The sequence below is a fragment of the Balaenoptera physalus genome (assembly GCF_965194825.1).
Source record: "Balaenoptera physalus genome assembly, chromosome: 1".
Taxonomy (NCBI): Eukaryota; Metazoa; Chordata; class Mammalia; order Artiodactyla; family Balaenopteridae; genus Balaenoptera; species Balaenoptera physalus.
Genome location: NC_138882.1, coordinates 133,306,431 through 133,328,462, shown reverse-complemented (window position 1 = coordinate 133,328,462; position 22,032 = coordinate 133,306,431). Strand labels below are relative to the sequence as shown.

The 22,032-nt window shown below is 34.7% G+C and overlaps 1 protein-coding gene across 1 annotated transcript in view; it reads left to right on the top strand.

The window, feature by feature from the left end:
• LOC309657065 (uncharacterized protein) overlaps positions 1-19,655 on the top strand; it is a gene marked incomplete at its 5' end in the record, with an annotated part of 109,871 nt that extends 90,216 nt beyond the window's left edge. Inside the window, one exon of the mRNA XM_082454050.1 lies at positions 17,907-19,655. Coding sequence (XP_082310176.1) covers positions 17,907-19,084 — 1,178 coding nt within the window. The 3' untranslated portion in view covers positions 19,085-19,655. The remainder of the gene's footprint in view (positions 1-17,906) is intronic.
• Between the last annotated feature and the right edge of the window lie 2,377 nt (positions 19,656-22,032).

The window sequence follows — 22,032 nt, the reverse complement described above, 5'->3', positions numbered from 1 at the left end:
AAGAGCTGGGAGAGAAGATGCCATAGAAGCGAAGGTAGAAGAAACAAGTGGTGATGTACTAAGAGGAATTGTATTCTAATGGCAGCTTAATTAAGTTCTCAGAGGAATTAGGAATACTGTTCCTTTAGGATCTCAAACAATTTTGTGACTTCATTCAGACTATAGGTACTCATTTATTTGTTTACTTATTCACTTAGAAAATAGTAGTGTTTTGGTTTTCTGTGCATGGGGGTTACAGGAAGATAGACTAAGTCTACCTGGGGTGGAGAATTTGGGGAAAATTTAATAGAGTAGAAAATATTCTAGTGAGGCTTTGGCAACTGGGAAGGGAATAAAAGATATTTTAGGGTCTAGAATGGCATAAGCCATTACGCTGAGTCATGAAAGTGTATATAATTTCCCAAGCATGTTGGATATTGTAGGAGCACTGGAGCCATAGTAGTAGGTCATACATAGACAGGAGCAGAATATGAAACTGGATAAGTCCTGAGGACAGATAGTGAAGAACATTTCATACCATATTACAGAGATTACTGATATAGTCAGTACCAGAAAGCCTTGAATATTTTAAAATATGGAAAGATTACAATCAAATATATGTTTTAGAACAATAACTGTCAAAGCTCAAGAGAATGTATATGAGGCAGAGAGGCAGGGAGGAGATTAATTTGAATATTGTAATGATATAGAAAAGAGATGGTGATCATCTGAATTAAGTCACTAGTACTATAGGAAGGAAAGTATAGGAAGGAAAGAAGATTATAGTTTTTTTTAATTATAAAATTAAATTGTATTTCTTGAAGGACATTTGAAATATAGAGTATATATGGAGATTTGTCAATTTGTCGATGACCTAAAGAAAACCACAATTAATATTTTGTACTTTCTTGTTGATGTGTGTGTGCATGCAAATGTGTGTAATATATATGTTTTATATATACACACATACATATACACATCTATATATTTCATGTATATCAGTATATACTATATGTGAAAAATCATCTCTGATATTTAACTTCACATTATGTCATAAACATTTCCCCATATATTGACATAATCTTCAAAACATTTGATGTGATTCCACAGTAGTAAACATCACTTGAAAACATCATATCTAAACATTATTTGAAATTTAAATGGTTTCCAATTTTAAACATTATGCAATATTGAAGATCTTGATTTACATTGACAATTGCTCAGAAATTTTATAGAGATTGCCACTTTTCCAAGCTGTACATGAGGTTCATGTCATTCCACCCTTACTAATTAGCAGTATCTTTTAAAAATTGCCAATTTATTAAGCATATATGTGGAATCTAGAAAAATGGTACAGATGAACCTATTTGCAGGGCAGGAATAGAGATGCAGACATAGAGAATAGACATGTGGACATGGGGGGGTGGGGAAGGGGAGGGTGGGACGAATTGGGAGATTAGAATTGACATATATACGCTACCATGTGTAAATAGATAGCTAGTGGGAACCTGCTATATAGCACAGGGAGCTCAGCTCGGTGCTCTGTGATGACCTAGATGGGTGGGATGGGGAGCGGGTGGGAGGGAGGTCTAAGAGGGAGACGATATACGTATACATATAGCTTATTCACTTCGTTGTTACAACAGAAACTAACACAACATTGTAAAGCAATATACTCCAATTAAAAAAAAAATGAAATTGCTTAAGGATAAAGAAGATGTGGTATAGATACACAATGGAATATTAGCCATAAAAAATGAAATAATGCCATTTGCAGCAACATGGATGGGCCTAGAGATTATCATACCAAGTGAAGTAAGTCAGACAGAGAAAGACAAATATCATATGATATCGTTTATATGTGGAATCTTAAAAAATGATACAAATGAACTTATTTACAAAACAGAAATAGACTCACAGATATAGAAAACAAACTTTTGGTTACCAAAGGGGAAAGGAGGGGGGGAGGGACAAATTAGTGATTTGGGATTAACAGATATACACTACTATATATAAAATAGATAACCAACAAGGACCTACTGTATAGCACAGGGAACTATACTCAATATCTTGTAATAACCTATAATGGAAGAGAATGTAAAAAAGAATATATATAGTATATATATATGTATAACTGAATCATTTTGCTGTACGCCTAAAAGTAACACAACATTGTAAATAAACTATATTTCAATAAATTTTTTTAAAAATGAAAAAAATTGCCAGTTTCACAGATGAAAATAGAATATCTTATAGTTGAAATTTTTTCAGGCTTATTTGACACATTTATCAACATGAATGAATTACCTAGTCATATAAAGACAAATTCTTTATGTTTGTATTATCATTGCTTATGTATTGCAGTAACCTGATAAACTCAGTGTGTAAAGAATTCCAGAGAACCATCTAAGATTTATTGATTGAGTAAACTTTTTGTGTCCTTGATAGGGGCCAGGAACAGTTCTAAGTTATTTATATTGCACGGATATTTACTAATTTTGAAGTGCAGCATCAACACCCTTTGCATCTATCGACAGTCATCAATTTTGCTTTGTGAAACATTGTAGTTACCCTAAACTCAGCTCATATGTTTTGGATGAAGTCCGCCTCATTTCTGGTCACCAGAGTTGGAGCATGTGACTTGGGAAAGCCAGTCAACACATTTCATTTTCCTTGCTATGATCATTTCTTCAGGGAGGGACATCAAAGCTAATGAGAACCAATTTTCTAAAAGGAAATCACACTCTCTTGTCCACTTGGTTTGTTTATGTTGTAAAGCTGAAGAAACCTGGGACAACTGAGTAACATTTAGAAATGGCAGATATTCAACAGAAGCAGACCGAGACGATTCTGAACTTAGCCACTCCCAAAGTCACATCCAACCTTGTACTGTTGAATTACGTGAGTTTATGAAGATTATTCTTCCTTAAGCTGATTTGCATTCGATTTTCTGTTATTTACAACACAGACTTTTCATTGATAGAGTAATGAAAACCTTACAACCCTTCCCTTAACTTTTTTATATCAGTTATTCATTTAGCTTGAGAAAACATAAGTTCTCAAGTCTTTCAACATGTCAGAGTCTCTAGGACCCTGGATACTGAGGTTACTTTGCTTCAGTGTAAACATAGTATACTGATGTGTCCCAGATTTTGTCATTTTAATTTTTGGAATTAAGGGTATTCCTATTGTTCTTGGAAAAACTTCATTATGAACAGAGATTAAAATTCATGAATATTTTATGAAACACATGAATGGATCAGCTCTTTGTATATTTAGCAGAGTCAATTGCCTGTGTCATGGTGTAGTTCAAGGATTACAGGGGTCTGCTACATCATAAGGGCAAAGCAAAAACATAACCCTTAATCACATTAATAAATTCCTGTTTTTAACTTCTCAACTTTCTTAGTTTCTAGGAAAATAATATAGGATTTAGGTAAACAAGTTTACTATGAACACAATCAGTGTGATTTCATTTCTTATTCCATTTGGAATTATATTATTGGTAGAACTTTCTTTGCATTTATTATATACTGAGGAGCATTAGTAGGAAATGAGATATTTTGCTCTTTGATCATACATGTTTCTTTTCAAAATAAAAGTGATAGTCTTACTGTAAATAAGTAGTAGCTTCCTGTCCTTGCCACCTATTTTTTTCCCAACTGTTTTATAATCTCAAAATGGACAAAACTTAACACATTTTTCTTCTCTCAAGCCCCGTTATCTAGTTAAATAATGTCCAAGGGAGAAACCTGGATTTGTCTGATGCTACTTTTTATACCCACATTCAATTGTTCACCATAGCTTATCACTGTAACCTAAATATCAACTACAGTCTTTTCTTCCTTTCCATCCCTAAATTTTTGGCTTTTTTTTTTTTTTGGCGGGGCCAGTGGGGTACGGTGCTGGCTAATAACTTCATGTTTGGATTACTGAAGTAGATTGCATACTTTGTTTCCCTGATTCTACTGTCTCCCTGAATCACCCAATCTGTCTTAAATCTAGCACCACGGGGATAGAACAGTGATTTACTTAAAACACAAATGTGGTCATACATTTGTTTTTCATTTTAAATTCTTTCATGTGCTTAGAATCTTGTTTTTTAAAATAACAATCATAATCATTGTTATTTTTTAAAATAACAATCCTACTCAGAATTTATTTGAAACTCCTAATTTCACAAAATTTCCTTTGTCCCCTCACTCTTTCCTCTTGCCTACCTGTGAAGTTCATTTTACCATATCCTCTCATCCACCCTTTCATCCAGCCATTTAACCATTATATAAGTTCCTGCTTTAATAATAGTACATTTGCTATACCTAATTCTCACATTAATCCTATAGTGTGAGATTTATTATTTCAAGGTAAGAATTACTTTACAGAAGGGGAAATTGAATGATATGGATCCCTGAGAAAAAATGATAATGCTTTTGCTAAGGTTATCATCAGGTGAGGGAGAGGTTGACGAGCCACACCTTCACAGTATAAGCTTTCATCACACTGAGTTACTTTCATTTTAACAAAGGCACCCTTTCTTTCCTTCTCTCCATGACTCTCTGCTTGAACACTCCTTCCTTCCAACCCACTTCAGTAACCACGCATGTACAGCTCAATCAATTTTTGATCCAGTATATACAAAATGGTGTTTATTCAATATGGAGGAAACATATAATTTACTTTGTTCCTTTTTGCAAATACTTACGAAGCTATTCGTGTAGGTTAATGATTCTCAACCCTTCAAGACACACTGGAGAAACTCTGAAGCATATTCCAACAGTATTGAAAAATATTGCCCTTTCCAAAGGTATCATTTTAATGTTCAGTTTTATTGTGTTGGATAAGTTTATGGGCTTGGGCTGCAGGGAGATCTAGGTCAGAATGACAGCTCTTTCATTACCAGCTAGGAAGTCATATGTGTTAATTAAAGTCTCCAAAGTGCAATTTTCTTATGAGTGAAATGGAATGATAAAGGTATTTTCTTTTTAGTAATAAGTTACTGTGAAGATTAACTGAGACTGAGCATGAAAAAGATGATCAGAGCACAGTGCTTGCCACATATTTTTCATTTATAAGTATTATATATTTATTAAAAGTGTTATTATTGGCATTCTTTTGTTGTTGTTATTGGGTTTCCTAAAACTATGTTTTAAAAATTCTTTTGTTAAAACATAAAAAAATGCCAGTTATAAATTGTAATAATCTTTTAAGAACAATATAAATATGCTAGGTAGACAGACATAATACTGATATCATGTAAAAACTGGGTGGATGTCTTTTAGTAATTATTTAGTCTTGCTTCTTCCTGTCATCCTGCTTTTATGATAGCTTTTAGGTTTACAAATGATGGAAAGACTGAGTATCTAAAAATATCTGTTTAATAATATTATATTTTTCTAGATGATAATAAAAAATTTGATAAAGAAAATTTGAAGGACACAAAAAGTAATCATTGATTAGAACACATATTCCTTGCAATATGCCTGCATTTTTTTTTCCCCTTGTACTTCAAAAGTGTTAAATTGCAAAGGCTAATATAACACCTTTTATAAACCTAAAGCACTGAACAGGCATAATCCCTCTAAGGAAGGAAGAAAACTCTTTAACAATAGTGTAAATTACTTATGGACCTCCTGCTGGAACAAGATAAGTTATTAAGATTTTCTGAAATGATTGATTATTGTTCTAGCTGCTCTTTGTATTTCAACACAGGGGAGATAAACACACTTTGGATGAAAGTCCAGAGGCCTCCTCTCTTATTTGTTAATTGTATGGCATTTGGTAAGGCATTTTTTGTCTCTCTGTACCTCAGTTTCTGAGGTAAATTTTCTGAAAAATTAACAATTTTGAATGCACAATGTCTAATCTATACTGATAGTCATGCTGTGTTGTTATAGGAAGATCCTGGAACATCACAGATCTAGAGACTCTGTTCTTTACAAGTTGGGTAATTTGACATGTTACATAATCTTATAGAGCCTCATTTTTTTAATCAGAAAAATGTATATAATTGTGTTTACAGATTTGTCATGAGAAATATACATTAACCTATGTAATTAGCCTGGCAGATAGTAGGTGTTCAATAAATATTAGCTAAATTAATATTTTATAAAAGCTTTGGAAACATGCAGCCCCTAATTTTCCTCATTAATATTTAATCAAAATCCATATCCTTTTAGTTATTTATTTGAGTGTTTATTTATTCAACAATTATTTTATTAGACTTGGATTATTTGCTATGCTTTATACAAGTCTCTGGATATACTGTGATCAACAACACAGTCATGGACCCAGCCTTCATGGAGTCATGTGGGGAACAGGCAATATGCAAGTAACACACATGTTAAGTATTTAATTAGAAAGTATGATACGGTCCAGGAAGAAACAGAAATTTTTTTAAGAGTAAAGAATGAGGAGGTTTTTCAGATTGAGTGTGGTAATGGAAGGTCTGTCTGAGGAAGTGCTATTTATGTTGTAATCTGACGTGTGAAAGCAAACAACCAAGGGGAAGAGTGATTGGATGGGTATTCCAGAATGATAAAATCTCATGGGCCGAGGGGATGGGGAAGGTAGGGGGAAGAAGGGCAGCCAGGAGAAAGGCCTTGGCATACTTTAGGAAAAGAAAACCTCTTTTGGCTAAGAGGTATGAGTGAAACATAATGAAGAGTAGCAAGTTTTGAGGTTGGAAGGTTGGACAGGGGCCAGATTATATTTGGCATCACAGAACGCAAATATTTTCAAAATCAATCTAATTGCAAAAGGATATCATAGAGGATTTTAAATCAGATAAATAATATGATTCCAATTTATATTTTTAAAAGCTTATTCCTACTGCTGACTAGATATGTATAGGAAGGGGCAAAAGTGGAAGGAGAGAAACCAGTCAAGTGATATTGCAGAGGATAAGGCCTATTGACATAAACTAGGCCTGTAGTACTGGGCATGGATGATAATAATAACAATGACAATGACAACAACAATTATAATAAAGAACCTTTACTGAGACTTTATGATGTGCCACACACCATCCTAGATATTTATTTTCCTCTGAAGTTTGTGCAGTTTATTTTTTGACTTTTTTTTTTTTTTGAGCAGCACCAGTTTTACAACAAAGTTAAGAGACAGGTATTGAGATTATTCTTATATCACCAGCCCCCTCATATGCATAGCCTCCCCCATTATCAACATCACTAACCAGAATGGTTCATTTTTTCTTTTTTAACCAAGGATGAGCTACATTAACACCTCACAATTACCCAAAGTCCATAGTTTACCTTAGGATTCACTCTTGGTGTTGTACATCCTATGGATTTGAACAAATGTATGATGACATCTATGCATCATTATGGTATGATATAAAATATTTTTACTGCCTTAAAAATCTTCTTTGCTCTGCCTATTCATCTCTCTGGACTCCTACCCTTGGAAACCACTGATCTTTTTATTGTCTCCAAAATTTTGCCTTTTCCAGAATGTCATATACTTAGAATCAGACAGTATGTAGCCTTTTCAGATTGGCTTCTTTCACTTAGTAATATGTATTTAAGTTTCCTCCGTATCTTTCCATGGCTTGATAGCTCATGTCTTTTTTAGCTCTCACTAATATTCCATTTTCTGAATGCACTACAATTTATTTATCCATTCACTTACTGAAGGACATCTTGGTTACTTCCAAGGTTTGACAGTTGTCAACAAAGTTTTGATAAACATCCACGTGCAGGTTTCTGTGGACATAAGTTTTGAACTAATTTTGGGTAAATATCAAGGAGCACAATTGCTGAATCTTATTTTATGTTAAGAGTATGTTTAGTTTTTTAAAAAACTGCCAAACAGCCCTCCAAAGTAGCTGACCCATCTTGCATTCCTACCAGCAGTGAAGGAGTGTTCTTCTTGGCTCCAAATCCTTGCTAGCATTTGGAGTTATCAGTGTTCTAGATGTCAGCCACTGTAACAGGTGTTCAGTGGTATCTTGTTGTTTCAAAGTGCATTTCTCTGGTAGCATATTATGTAGAATATCTTTTTATATGCTTATTTGCTACCTGTACATCTTCTTTGGTGAGGTGTCAGCTAAGATCTTTGGCTCATTTTTTAATCAGGTAGTTTGCTTTTTTTATTGTTAAGTTTTAAGAGTCCTTTGTGTATTTTGGATAACAGTCCTTTATCAGATGTGTCTTTTGCAAATGTTTTCTCTCATTCTGTGGCTTGCCTTTTCATTCTCTTTATAGATAGTTCCGATAGCAGAATTTTAAAAATTTAATGAAGTCCAGCTTATCAGTTATTTATTTCATTAATTGTGTCTTTGGTGTTGTATCTAAAAAGTGATTGCCATATTCAAGATCATCTTGATTTTCTCCTATGTATCCTCTAGGAGTTTTATAGTTTTGTGTTTTATATTAAAGTCCATTTTGAATTAACTTTTGTGAAGGGTGTAGGTCTGTGCATGCTAAGCATTTTATGTATGAGTTATTATAACTAATATATGATGAGAAGATACAGCTTAGAAGAGTTACTACTTCCTGCAGATCATGCTACTAGTAATAGAAAAGAGTGGGCATCAGGAAGCTTTATATCACAGTCCATGATCTTAATTATGATGCTACACTACCTCACTGTAAAACAGTGATCTGATTAAAGACAGGTTTTAATGTAGAATATATCAAACTTAGAAATGGGTTGCATTTGGGAGGTAGGAGAGAGTGAGAAATCAGAGAATCAAAGATGACTCTGATGTTTTTAAGTTAAGATTTCTGTATGTATCACTAACAAAAATTAGACAAGAACAGTTTATGAATAGCATGGTAGCTAACTAAAGTCATGGGCTTGAATAAGATTATCTATGGAAAGATGGTAGAGACAAAAAGGAGAGCCGTAAGGAAATTCAGCATTCTTCTGCATGACAGAGGAGGAAGAAAAAGATTTCAGGAGGAGAAGCCAGAGAGGTGGAAATAAAAATACAGGAGTGTGTGAGAGCAGGTAAAAGAGAAAGTTGACTACAGAGTCGACTATCAGGGAGATTTTTAGGAAAATGAGGAATTAGAAATGTCTTATTTAGAAACAGAGGTGGTTGGTGATATTAAAGAACCTGTTCAGTAAGTAGAGGATTGAAGTCATACTGGGATGTGTCTTAAGTGGTTAAATGGAGTATGAAAATTTGAAGAAAATATATGTAGATAATATTTTCAATACATCAAATAAAAACAAAATATTTGTTTATAAATGCCTGTAAATAGCAAGAAATAAATTGTGAGTTATTGAAATGTAGAGAGACTAAGGGAGAAATGTAGATGTTTTGAGGCATGAGAAGGTTTGAAACAGTCTATATGGGGCACTTAAGATGATTATTACTAGTGAAATGTGAAGGATTATTGGGCAATATGCAGACTCTCTTTGAGTGTGGGGGTCATAAATTTATATTGACCTCTATCTTTATTGTATATGATTTTCACATCAATGTTCAGCTTCATAAGGGCAGGTGTAGAGAAACTAAGTGGTGAGTATATGTAGGAATGGTGTTTTTCCAAATAATTCCTAGAAGAGAATCAGTCAGAAGAAATTAGAATATTGTAGGAATTGATCACTTTAATAAATTGTGGAATATTAACTGAAAAAAAAAACTGAAGGCAGGTGGAAGTTAATAAGAGAAAAATAACATTTGGGACAAAAAATGGAATTGGAATTGATTTAATATTTTGGAGGCATTGCAGTTTCTAATATTAATAATATCAAAAGTAAAACCAAGGTCCTGATGTAGAATGATACAAAGACTATTAAAGTTAAAAAAGTTTAGGAACTAGTAGAATAGATTGTTCCATGACTTGTCCATATGGATATACATGGAATGATAACATGAATCAAGATGGAAAAGTGCTTAAGTTTTCAGTGAACAAAGGGCAGACAATAGCAAAGTATATGAGAAGAACAAAATAAATTATTTTTATATAAACCTCTAGGGTAAGGAAACTTTTTAAAGAAGAAAAGGGAATAATTTTCTGAAGGTGAGAATGTACAATAGGATATGCCAGATCAACCCACCAACCCTGAAGGATGAAGCTTCCCTCAAAACAAACAAACAAACAAAAACAAAATCCTGCCTCTGTTTAGGTATGCTATTGGCAAAGCAACATTCTTCTTATGTAGCCATTTTGTGTTAATAATACATATTTTTTATAATTTTTAAATTTGATATCCAATAGATTTTTTCAGAAAGTATAAACAGGGCTCTTGCTCCTAATTTCTCAGTTCCACCCCATACTTCTCAAATGTGAGGAGGAAATGGAAATGTGTGGATATTCATTAAAAGCAAAAGTAAATCAATGGAACTTCTACTTCTGGACAAGATAAAGTAACTGGGCTAGAATTAATTTACAATCCTACCTGAAAAGCCACAATTTCATATATTAAATAACATATGTCATAATATAAAATCACAGTTTTTAAGACATTGGATATTAGGCAATGAATGATTGCATTCCTTGATTGATGAGGAACAGTAGATGTTAGCTCTATAACTGCGCAGGTAAAAGAGTTTTCAGGCCACAAGACAGGGGCGGGAAATATAGATAGAGCTCAGAGGACTCCCAGAGTTGAGAAGACATTGCTGAGAGTCTGGGGAAACCAAGGTGGCTAGAGTTTGCAGGACAGAGTATGGGAGAAAAGTGAATGCACAGAGGAAAAAAAAAAAAAAAACTCCAGAGAGCTGCAGAGGTTCCTCCTAGGGTATTCAACAGAGTACCAATGACTGTGTTCAAACCCGGAAAATACTTAGGGAAAGAATCACCCAAAGGATTAAAGGGAATAGTGCTCAGTGCTCACATAGGGTCTGGAATAGTGGCTGTTTCTACCAGCAACTGAACAACCTTGTAATTCATGAAGAATTGGATAAATAACTCAGAAGAGCCTTTTCTCAGTAGATGGGAATAATTACCCTAGTGTTAACACTTCTCTGCTCCTGCCCAACAAAGCTAAAAGGCAATATTTGAAAAGACAAACCGTTTCTAAGTAACTTCACTGCATCCCAGAGCAAAGCTCAAGAATATTTATAGAAATACAAAAATATCCAGCACAGAAAAAGGTAAAATGCACAATGTGTCATATCCAATCAAAATCCCCAGGCATGCAAAGAAGTAGAAAATAGAATGGAGGATGAGGTGAAAAATCAATCATTTGAAACTTACCCAGAACTGATGTGGATGTTAGAATTAGCAACGTTGTTAAAACAGTTAATACAGCTCTATTATATCTATTCAAAAGTTAAGTGTAGAAATAAAATGTGTTAAAAAAGACACGTTGTACTTCTAAAGATAAAAGCTGCAAAGTATGAGATGAAAATTACAATGGATGAAATTAATGGTATATTAGACATTGCAGAAAGAAGAAGATTGGTAAACTTGAAGATGTAGTAATAGAAACCATATAAAAATAAATATAGAAATGAAAAATTTTACTCTAAAAAAATGGTGACCACATTTTTTTTTCAAATTCGGTAGAAACTACAAAGCTACATATACAATAAGTCCCAAACACACACACAAAATAAACTGCATCAAGACACATCATAATTAAATTACTCAAAACTGAGGATAAAGGAAAAAATCTTAAAAGCATTCTGAAAAAGAAAGATACATCATGAACAGAAGAAAAATGGCCAGGGTGAGGATACCAGCACATTTTTCATTGCAAACAAGACAAGGGAGAAAGTGCTAGAGTAACAACTTTAAAGTACTGAATGATAAAAATTATCCACACTGAATTTAAACTCTGGAAAATATCTTACAAAACTGAAGGTGAAATAAAGACATTTTTGATATGTGGAAGCTAAGATAATTTATCACCAGCAGATAGATCTATACTACAAGAAATGTTAAAGGAAATCTTTCAAATAGAAGGAAAATGACATCAGATGGAAATGTGAATCTACACAAAAGAATGAAGAGTTTAACAGTAGTGGCAATTACATGTGTAAATATACAAGATTTTTTCTTATGTAATCCTTTTTATAAGACAATGACAATTTAAAAAGATAATTACAATGCAGTATGGATTTTAAAACACATGTAGAAATATAATGTAGATAACACAAAAACTAGGAAAGGAAAAAAAGGAAGCATGCTATTCCAAATATTCTTATACTTTATATGTAAAGAGGTATAATAACACTTAAAGGTAGATTGTGGTAAGTTAAAGATGTATGCTGTAAATCCTGAAGTAACCACTAAAGTATATTTTAAAAGAATGTAGTTAATAAGCAAAAAATAAAAAGAAATAGTATAAAATATACTCAATTTAAAAAAAGGCAAGAACAGACAAAGGTGAACCAATAACAGAAGGGACAAGTAGTAGTAGATTTAATCCTATTTAAAAATAATCATATTAATGTAACTATTCTAAATACCTCAATTAAAAGGCAAAGATTGTCAGATTGCATAGAAAATAATCAACCATATGTTGCATATGAGAAACAAACTTTACACAAATAATTAAAAATGAAAGGATGAAAAAAGATAGACCATGTGTATACTAAGCAAAAAGAAAACTGGGGTGGCTATATAAGTATTAGGCAAAATAGATTTCAGACAATGCATCATGCCAAATGTGTGGTAGGCAGAATAATACCCCTCCCCCCAAATATGTACATGTCCTTATCCCAGAACAGTGAGAAAATATTACCTTATATGGCAAAAGGGACTTTGCAGGTGTGATTAGGTTAAGGGCCTTGCAATGGGGAGATTATTTTGGATTATCCAGGTGTGCCCAATCTAATCACTTAGGTTCTTACAAGAGAGAACTTTACCCGACTATAGTCAGAGGGAAATATGACAATGGAAGAATGGCAAGGGAGATGAAATGTTGCTGAGTTTGAAATGGAAGGAAAGTGACCACAAGCCAAGGAATTTGGGTTGTCTCTAGAATTTGAATACGGCAAGGAAACAGATTTCATCTAGGTCCTCCAGAGAGGAACATGGCCTTGCCACCTTAATTTTTTAAGCCCACAGAGACCTGGGTCAGACTTCTAACCTACAGAACAGATAAAACAGTTGTGTTGTTTTTAAGGCACTAACATTTTTGATAGTTTGTTACAGGATGTTATAGATTGAATGTCTGCATCCTCTGTACATTTATATGTTGAAATCCTAAACATCAATGTGATGGTATTAGGAGATGGGGCCTCTGGGAGGTCTTACATATGGGACCAAAGTACTTATATATGGGATTAGTTCCCTTTTAAAAGAGACTCCAGGGAGCTCTTTCCCCCCTTCTACCCTGTGAAGGCACAGTGAGAAAACTGCCATCTATGAACCAGGAAGCAAGCCCTTGCAGAATCTGCCAGCACCTTGAACTGTGGCTTTCCCAACCTCCAGAATTGTGAGAAATAAATTTATGATGTCGATCCAGTCTATGATATTCTGTTAAAGCAGCCTGGACTGAATAAGACACAGGAACAATGCAAAACTAACACAATGGATAAAGAAGTTCATTTAATGATACTAATTACCCATGGCACTTTTCACAGAACTAGAACAAATAATCCTAAAATTTATATGGAACTATAAAAGACCCAGAATTGCCAAAACAATCCTGAGCAAAAAGAACAAAGCTGGAGGTATAACCCTCCCAGACTTCAGACAATAGTACAAAGTTACAGTAAGCAAAACAGTATGGTATTGGCATAAAAACAGACATGGATCAATGGAAGAGAATAGAGAGCCGAGAAATAAACCTACACACCTACAGTCAATTAATCTTTGACAAAGAGGCAGGAATATACAATGGAGAAAAAACAGTTTCTTCAGCAAGTGGTGTTGGGAAATCTGAACAGCCAGTGTAAATCAATGAAGTTAGAACACACCCTCACACCATACACAAAAATAAACTCAAAATGGCTTAAAGGCTTAAATATAAGACATGGCACCATAAAACTCCTAGAAGAGAACATAGGCAAAACATTCTCTGACATAAATTGTAGCAATGTTTTCTTAGGTCAGTCTCCCAAGGGGGTAGAAATAAAAGCAAAAGTAAACAGATTGGACCTAATCAAACTTGCAAGCTTTTGCACAGCAGAGGAAACCATAAACAAAACAAAAAAAAAACAACCTACAGACTGGGAGAATATATTTGCAAATGATGCAACTGACATGGACTTAATTTCCAGAATATACAAACAGCTCATACAACTCAATAACAAACAAAAAAACAAAAAAACAACCCAATCGAAAAATAAGCAGAAGACCTAAATAGACATTTCTCCAAAAAAGACACACACATGGCAGATAGGTACATGAAAAAATGCCCAACATCACTAATTCTTAGAGAAATGTAAATCAAAACTACAGTAAGGTATAACCTCACACTGGTCAGAATGGCCATCATTAAAAAGTCCACAAATAATAAATGCTGGAGAGAATGTGGAGAAAATGGTACCCTCCTACACTGTTGGTGGGAATGTAAATTGATGCAGCCACTATGGAGAACAGTATGGATGTTCCTTAAAAACTAAAAATAGAGTTGCCATATGATCCAGCAATCCCACTCCTGGGGATATATCTGAAGAAAACGCTAATTTGAAAAGATACAAGCACCCCAATATTCAAAGCAGCACTTTTACATAGCCAAGACATGGAAGCAACCTAAATGTCCATCGACAAATGGATGGATAAAGAAGATGTGTGTGTGTGTGTGTGTGTGTGTTTATATTTATATTGTGTATTGGTATTCCATTGTGTATATATAATCAGCCATAAAAAAGAATGAAATAATGCCATTTGCAGCAACATGGATGGATCCAGAGATTATCATACTAAGTGAAATAAGTCAGAAAGAGAAACATAAAAACCATATGATATCATATCACTTATATGTGGAACCTGAAATATGGTGCAAATGAACTTATTTACAAAACAGAAACAGACTCACAGACATAGAAAAAAACTTATGGTTACCAAAAAGGAAAGGTGATGGGAGGGATTAGGGAATTAGCAGATACAAACTACTATATATAAAATAGATAAACAACAAGGTCCTACTACATAATGTAGGGAACTATATTCAATATCCTGTAATAAACCATAATGGAAAAGAATATGAAAAAGAATATATATATGTATATATGTATAACTGAATCACTTTGCTATACACCAGAAACTAACACAACATTTTAAATCAACTGTACTTCAATAAAAAATAAAAAATAATAATAATGCTAAAGGATCAATACATCAAGAGGAATAACAATCCTACACATGGATGTACCTAATAACAGAGCTTCAAAATACATGAATCAAAAAACGGATAGAAATACAAAGAGAATTTGGCATATACAAAAATATAGCTATAGATTTCAATATTGTGCCCTTAAAAATGGATAGAACAATTAGACCAAAAATCAGTAACGATATAGAAAATTTAAAAAGCAATTTCCATAAACTGGACCTAGTTAACATTACAGAACATTCTTACCAACCACATCAGAAAACACATTCTTTTAAAATGTATGCCAATTATTTTCCAAAATAGACCATATTCTGGTCCACAAACCCCTCTCAAAGGATCTGAGTCATACAAAACATGTTATCTGACCACAGTGGACTTAAAAATCAATAAAAGGAAGATCTTTCAAATATCCCTAATATTTAGAAATTAAATAACACACTTTTAAATAGCATATGGGTCAAAGAAAAAAATCAAAAGTGTCATTAGAAAGTATTTTGAGTTGAATGAAAAATGAATACACAACATAACAGAATTTGTAAGAGGCAGCTTGGACAGTACATAGGGGGAAATTTATAGAACTAAACACAAATATTAGAAAATAAGAAGGATCTCAAATCAATGATCTCAACTTCCCTCTTAAGAAACTAAGAGAATGAGAATAAATGAGACCCAAAATAAGCAGTGAAAGTAAATAATAAAGATCAGAGCAAAATCCATTAATAGCAAACAGAAAATGAATTCAGAAAAATAATGAAATCAAAAGCTTGTTCTTTGAAAAACTCAGTAAAGTTGATAAACTTCTTCCTGGATTAATCAGGAAAAAAAGAAAGGAAGGACACAAGTCTGTGTCAGGAGTAAGAATAGTGACATTAGTACAGAATCTACAGATATTAAAAAGGAGAAAAAGGGAAAGTTGTAAGCAATTTTATTTTGACAATTTAGAAGAAATGGATTAATTTTTTGACTGACACTAACAAAATTACTCATACTAACAAAAGAAGGAATATGTAACCTAAATACCTTCATCTCTTTTAAATAAGTTGAATTTGTAGTTAAAAACATTGTCATTGTGCAAACTCTGTACTTAGATGTATTTGCTGGTGACTACCAACCATTTGAAAAAATAATATCAATTCTATTCTATCTCTTCCAAAAATTAGGAGAGGAAGAAACACTTTCAACTCATTCTGTAAAGTAAACATTACCCTGAAACCAATACCAAACAAAACTGTTACAAGAAAAGAAAACTGCTGACCAATACTTTCTTGAACATAGATGCAAATAATCTAAACAAAACGTTATCAAATTGAATCTAATTGTATGTGAATAATACATCATGACCAAGTGAAGTTCATCCCAGAAATGCAAGATTTATTTAATATTCCAAAACAAATAAATGTAATTTATGATAATAACAATTCCATTGTGTGATTGATGCCCATCATTCTGATTCAGTCTCAAGCACATAATGACCTGCTTCAATATTTAGGAAACTGGTAAGACCAAACACTCTGCATCAACTAAAATGAAGAGTTTTATGTAACCATTATATTTTTCCTTATCATTCTTCAACGTTTGAGAATCATTTCAAACTAAAAAGTGAGGCAAAGTAGTTGGCCAAACACGTAACTGTCTAGGGCACAGATCTATGAATGCATAAATACCTCCTTGACACTTACTAGAAATAAAGACCGATATCATTTGAAAAGTCCTTAGTCAACACTTTTTCCCAATGCTCTTGCTCTGTTTGTGAGAGACTTGAGATTAAATGAGGTTAAGTGGTTTAAACTCATTTACTCCCTGATTATAATTTTTTCCTACTTTACTTAGGGATCATTTTCCAATCAATTCACCTAAACTCCTACCTGGAACTGTATTCTCTTTGGTTCTAGAAATTTCTCTTACACTTATATGACCAAACCCCAGCTGCAATAAATCTAACTGTTCTTCCTTATCTACTATTACTATTATCAACTTTGGCATTTCAACATTCATGTTAACATAGTAGATGATCCATTTCTGGTCCCTCAGTTTTTTGAAATATTTAATATCAGTGATCTTTTCCTCTGTTCCACCCTAAGCAAGCACTCCCATGCTCATATTCCACTTTTCATCATCAAAAATGATAACACCTGTCAAATCTACATTTTTTTTTAGTATTCTGCTCTAGTTTTAATCACCACATTTTTTATTATCACGCATTTACTCAAGTATTCACTCCAATATTTCTTCAGTCTCCTCAGGACCTACAGTCCACTTAAAACTTTTCACTCGTGTCCTCACCCCCCCGTAACCCGTTTAGAGTTCATGCTTCGGCACCACAATCACTCTCCTGTAAATCTCTTAACTTCTTCACATCTTTCTTCTCCTGCCGTATCCACTTGGAAACATCAAGTCTGAATTAATTCTAAGTTTAACCTGACGTGTACCTCCATCTGAAATGCTCAGTGAATAACACAACCATGCTGATTTGTGTCACTTAAATGTATTTTGCAAAGTTACAGATGGACATTTGATATTGTACAGCATTATGCTCCATTCCCTTACCAAGTTTAACTCTCCAGTGACAGAGACAACATTCTCACCCTTCTTTTGTCAGAATACCAACACCCATTTCCCTTTTCAGATAATGAGATCTTTTCTTTCATGTTTCCTCCTTTTAATTTTAATAACATTATTATGATCTCTACTTTTTCTTTCTTCCTAATTATATCATTAACGAGTAATCTTTGAGCATGCCCGCGGCCCGCGACGAGATGGCAGTTACGGTTCTGGACGCAGTGGATATGGTTATAGAAGAAGTGGCCGAGATAAATATGGCCCTCCTACCCGCACAGAATACGGACTTATTGGGGAGAATTTGTCAAGTCGGTGCAGCTGGCAAGACCTGAAGGATTATAGGCGTCAGGCGGGAGAAGTGACCTATGCAGATGCTCACAAGGGACGCAAAATTGAAGGGGTGATTGAATGTGTGTCTTACTCTGATATGAAAAGGGCTTTGGAAAAGTTAGATGGAACTGAAGTCAATGGCAGAAAAATCAGATTCGTTGAAGACAAGCCGTGTTCTAGACGACGCCGGTCCTACTCCAGGAGCCGGAGTCCCTCAAGGTCTCGCTCTCGAAGCAGACATTCTCCTAAGAGCAGATGCCGAAGCGGCAGCAGCAAAAGCAGTCATTCCAAGAGTAGATCCCTCTCCAGGTCAGGTTCCCGTTCCCGGAGCAAGAGCCGCAGCCGCAACGCCGACAAGCGCCGCAGCAAGAGCAACGACCAGGCCGAGGAGAAGGTCCAGAACAGCGACAGCACCGGCAAGTCCAAGAGCCGCAGCCCCAGCAGGCAGAAAAGCAAAAGTAGACGCCGCAGTCAGGAGAGGGGCGCGCAGGAGAAGCGGGGCAGCGTGAGCCGAAGCAGAAGCAAGGAGAAGAGCCTGCGCAAGAGCCGCAGCCGGAGCCGCAGCAAAGGAGGCAGCCGCAGCCGCAGCCGCAGCAAGAGCGAGAGGAGCAGAAAACGAGGCGGCAAGCGAGACAGCAAGTTGGCAAGAAGAAGAAGAAGGAAGACAACGACCGCTCCCAGCCCAGATCGCGATCCCGCTCAGGCTCGAAGGAGCGGGAACACGCCAAGTCCGAGTCTGGCCAGAGGGAAGGCCGGGCGGAGAGTGAGGATGCTGGCGCCAATCAGGAGACCCGGTCCAGGTCGAGGTCCAATTCCAAATCAAAACCAAACCTTCCCTCAGAATCACGCTCCAGATCAAAGTCCGCGTCAAAAACCCGATCCCGGTCCAAGTCTAGATCCAGGTCTGCGTCCAGATCGCCCTCCCGGTCTAGATCTAGGTCCCACTCAAGGTCCTAACTGGCTACGACCACAGCTGGAACTACCCGAGAAGTCTTTTGTACATGTTTGGTAGCCGTAGCACAAGTGATTGAAGTAGAACCTATGTCACTGCTGTACATTTTTAACTCCCTTAATGGTGTGTCAACAATTGTTAAGTCTAAGCGCTTCCTCTCTGTAAAGCCTCCTGGCGTCAGGCCTTCCTGCTCGACGGAAAGCAGTCTTCTCTTTGAAAACCCCCTTTACTCATGGCCCACAGTAGAATATCCAAAATGCCTTGGCTTTGAGGCCTGGCCTTTCCTACAGGGAGCTCAGTACCTGGATGGCTTTAAGGCTGGAATGATGACATAGGTAGGTATGGTGAGTTCAACCATTTTGCCCTTGAATTGCCCTTTGATGTATGCCATTTAGTGAAAGTGCTAAGTCTTAAGTTTCCTACCACTTTGGTTTCATATTTTTGGACTTAACAAAGTTGTGAATAGCACAGTCGAGGAAAATTGATACCTGCAGTAACCCATAGGAAATAAACTATAGAGTTCCATATTCTGGTATTGTGATTATATTGTTTTATATTAAAAAAGAAAAGAAAAGAATTTTTTTTAATTTTATTTTTCCCTATCTTGCAAAGTATAGTGACCCCTGTTTCCATTAAATTTGCATAAAGACTATTTTTGCTTAACAACAACAACAAAAATTTAATAACATTATTATTATCTCTACTTTTTCTTTCTTCCTGATTATATCATTAACCAGCTTCAAAGACTCAGTGGCTTTCTATTGCAATTAGAATAAAGACTAACTATGCCTTACAGTATCTTTTAAGGTCTAGCTCCTGCCTACTTTCTAACCTATTTCTCTTAATGTCTCCAACTTTTACTACACTCTAGTTACATATGTATGGCTTTTATTGTTAATGCTGACTTCTTTCTCTTGATTCATCAGTTTTAAAAACAATGATTTGTATTTCCTTCAAGAATACCCATTTCTCCCACTATCATCACAAACTTACACATATGAAAATTTCAGATGTTTTAAATTTACTTGATAATTATTTTTTTTGATGCTCAGATTGTCCTGTCATTGGTCAGTGTGTGCTTCTCCACAGTCCTGAATCCTTCTGACATATCTGTAGTAAATTTGATAGTTTCTTTGCTTTCACGTTTGACAAGATGTTTCAGACGTGTCCAGCCATAAGCATGGGATCATCCATTCATTCAGAGGTGCCCATTTTCTTCTTAGCAGAAAAATTACAGTAATGCTAGCAAGAGGTAGGTGGAACAATCTTCCTTAAATCACCCTCCTCTATATTGAAGTCTTTTAGAAAGTGACCCAGACAGTTCACACTTAAGGATATTCTCCTTGTCATTAAAAAGTGATGGGAATAGTCTACCATAAGGACAATTGCTTCTCACCGTATGGCATATTTGTTTTAATATCCTAGTTCAAAAAAGATACTGAAGTCATGTGACAAATACCTCATTAATGACACAAGTTATGATCACATGAATTCTCATATCTCATCTGCTTTTACTGTACATTTGAATATGGCTCAATTTGTTTCATAATGAGCTCTTATACGGTTCTCCTGTGTACAGTTGCTTCCATCATAGCTGTATTTAAGATGAGTATTTCGAAGGAATATCTACAGAATGCGTAGCCAAAAGAGGCAAAAATTAAAATAGTAAGCAGGCACTGATAAACTCAAGGACAGTAAGATATTTAAGCCAGATTGCTAAGCCTATCCAGGGAAATGTAATCCATAGATAGAATTCTGAGGGGAAGAAAATGAGAACGGTGGTTGTATCCAAGTATTGCTGCTGGTGGTGAGAATACTTCTTGATTATCTGTGTGGAGTGTAATATATTTAAATTTTTCTACAATGTACAAAATTCTGGCTTAAGAAAATTATGTTAAAATGCATTAAAATGACAGGTCTATCTCAGAATGAAACTTTAAACCATAATTGGCCATTTCAGTATTTCTTAACATTTTGTTTTCTTTTCTGTGCCTTTATCTACTATCTTACATGATGATTGTTCTTTTCTCATTTTTGCTTTGTTTTAACTTTCTTCGTATAGTCTTATTTAGAGAAGCCTTTTTAAAAATGTATAAATGATGTCATATTGTTTTCATTGGGGCAATGTGATCTCTAAGTCCCCTCTCCCCAAACTTGCCTAGGGCCTTCATTCATTAATTCATTTTGCTTTTGTGTTGATCTTTAAAGCTTTGACTTGTAAATCAGAGGTTTTCAGCCCTTGTTTAAAGGCATCATAAAATCATACTGATTATATGATGCCTCTGATCCATTGGGTTATATGTACTATGAATTATTTTGTTAAACATGAAACAATTAGAAGGGAGTTTGCTTCAATATTTTGAAATCAAATTTATACTCAGTGTTCAGATATACCTTTTTTTCTATGTAGTTTAGATGTTAATGGTAAAATAATATGCATTTATCTGGTAAGTAGATTAAATTAATGCCATTATTATAATGAGATTTTCTTATACTTGAAACATTTTTTAAAAAGAGAGATACTAAAAGTTATCTCAGTCCATTTTACATGCAATTTAATGTCAAGAAGATAACCTTTCAGGCTAGTTTGGTTTCCTTGTGTAAAGATCAAATATATTTAGGAAATTTATCTCAGAAAACAATGGTCTGTTTTCCTTAAGTACCTACTGATGTCAAATGTGCATGTGTTTTATGGTCATAGGAGGGTAAATGTCTTCAATCTGCCCACTAGAACTTGATCTCTAATTTTGTTCACTTTAGAAAATAAAAGGTCCTCCAAACAATTTTGTCAAAGAAGTGTGTAAGGTTAGTAGTCATTCTATCTACTCTATTATAACAACAATAATAAAGTTGCTAAACTTTGTTTAAAATTCAAGCTTCTCTTTTCCCTTTTGGAGTGACTATCTATAGTAGGAAAAAAATGTGTAGATTCTCTATATATTACCTACCTGAACCAATTTGCCATGTTTCCTCTGACTGTGGCAAAAGCTTAAAGCTGATATTCTCTC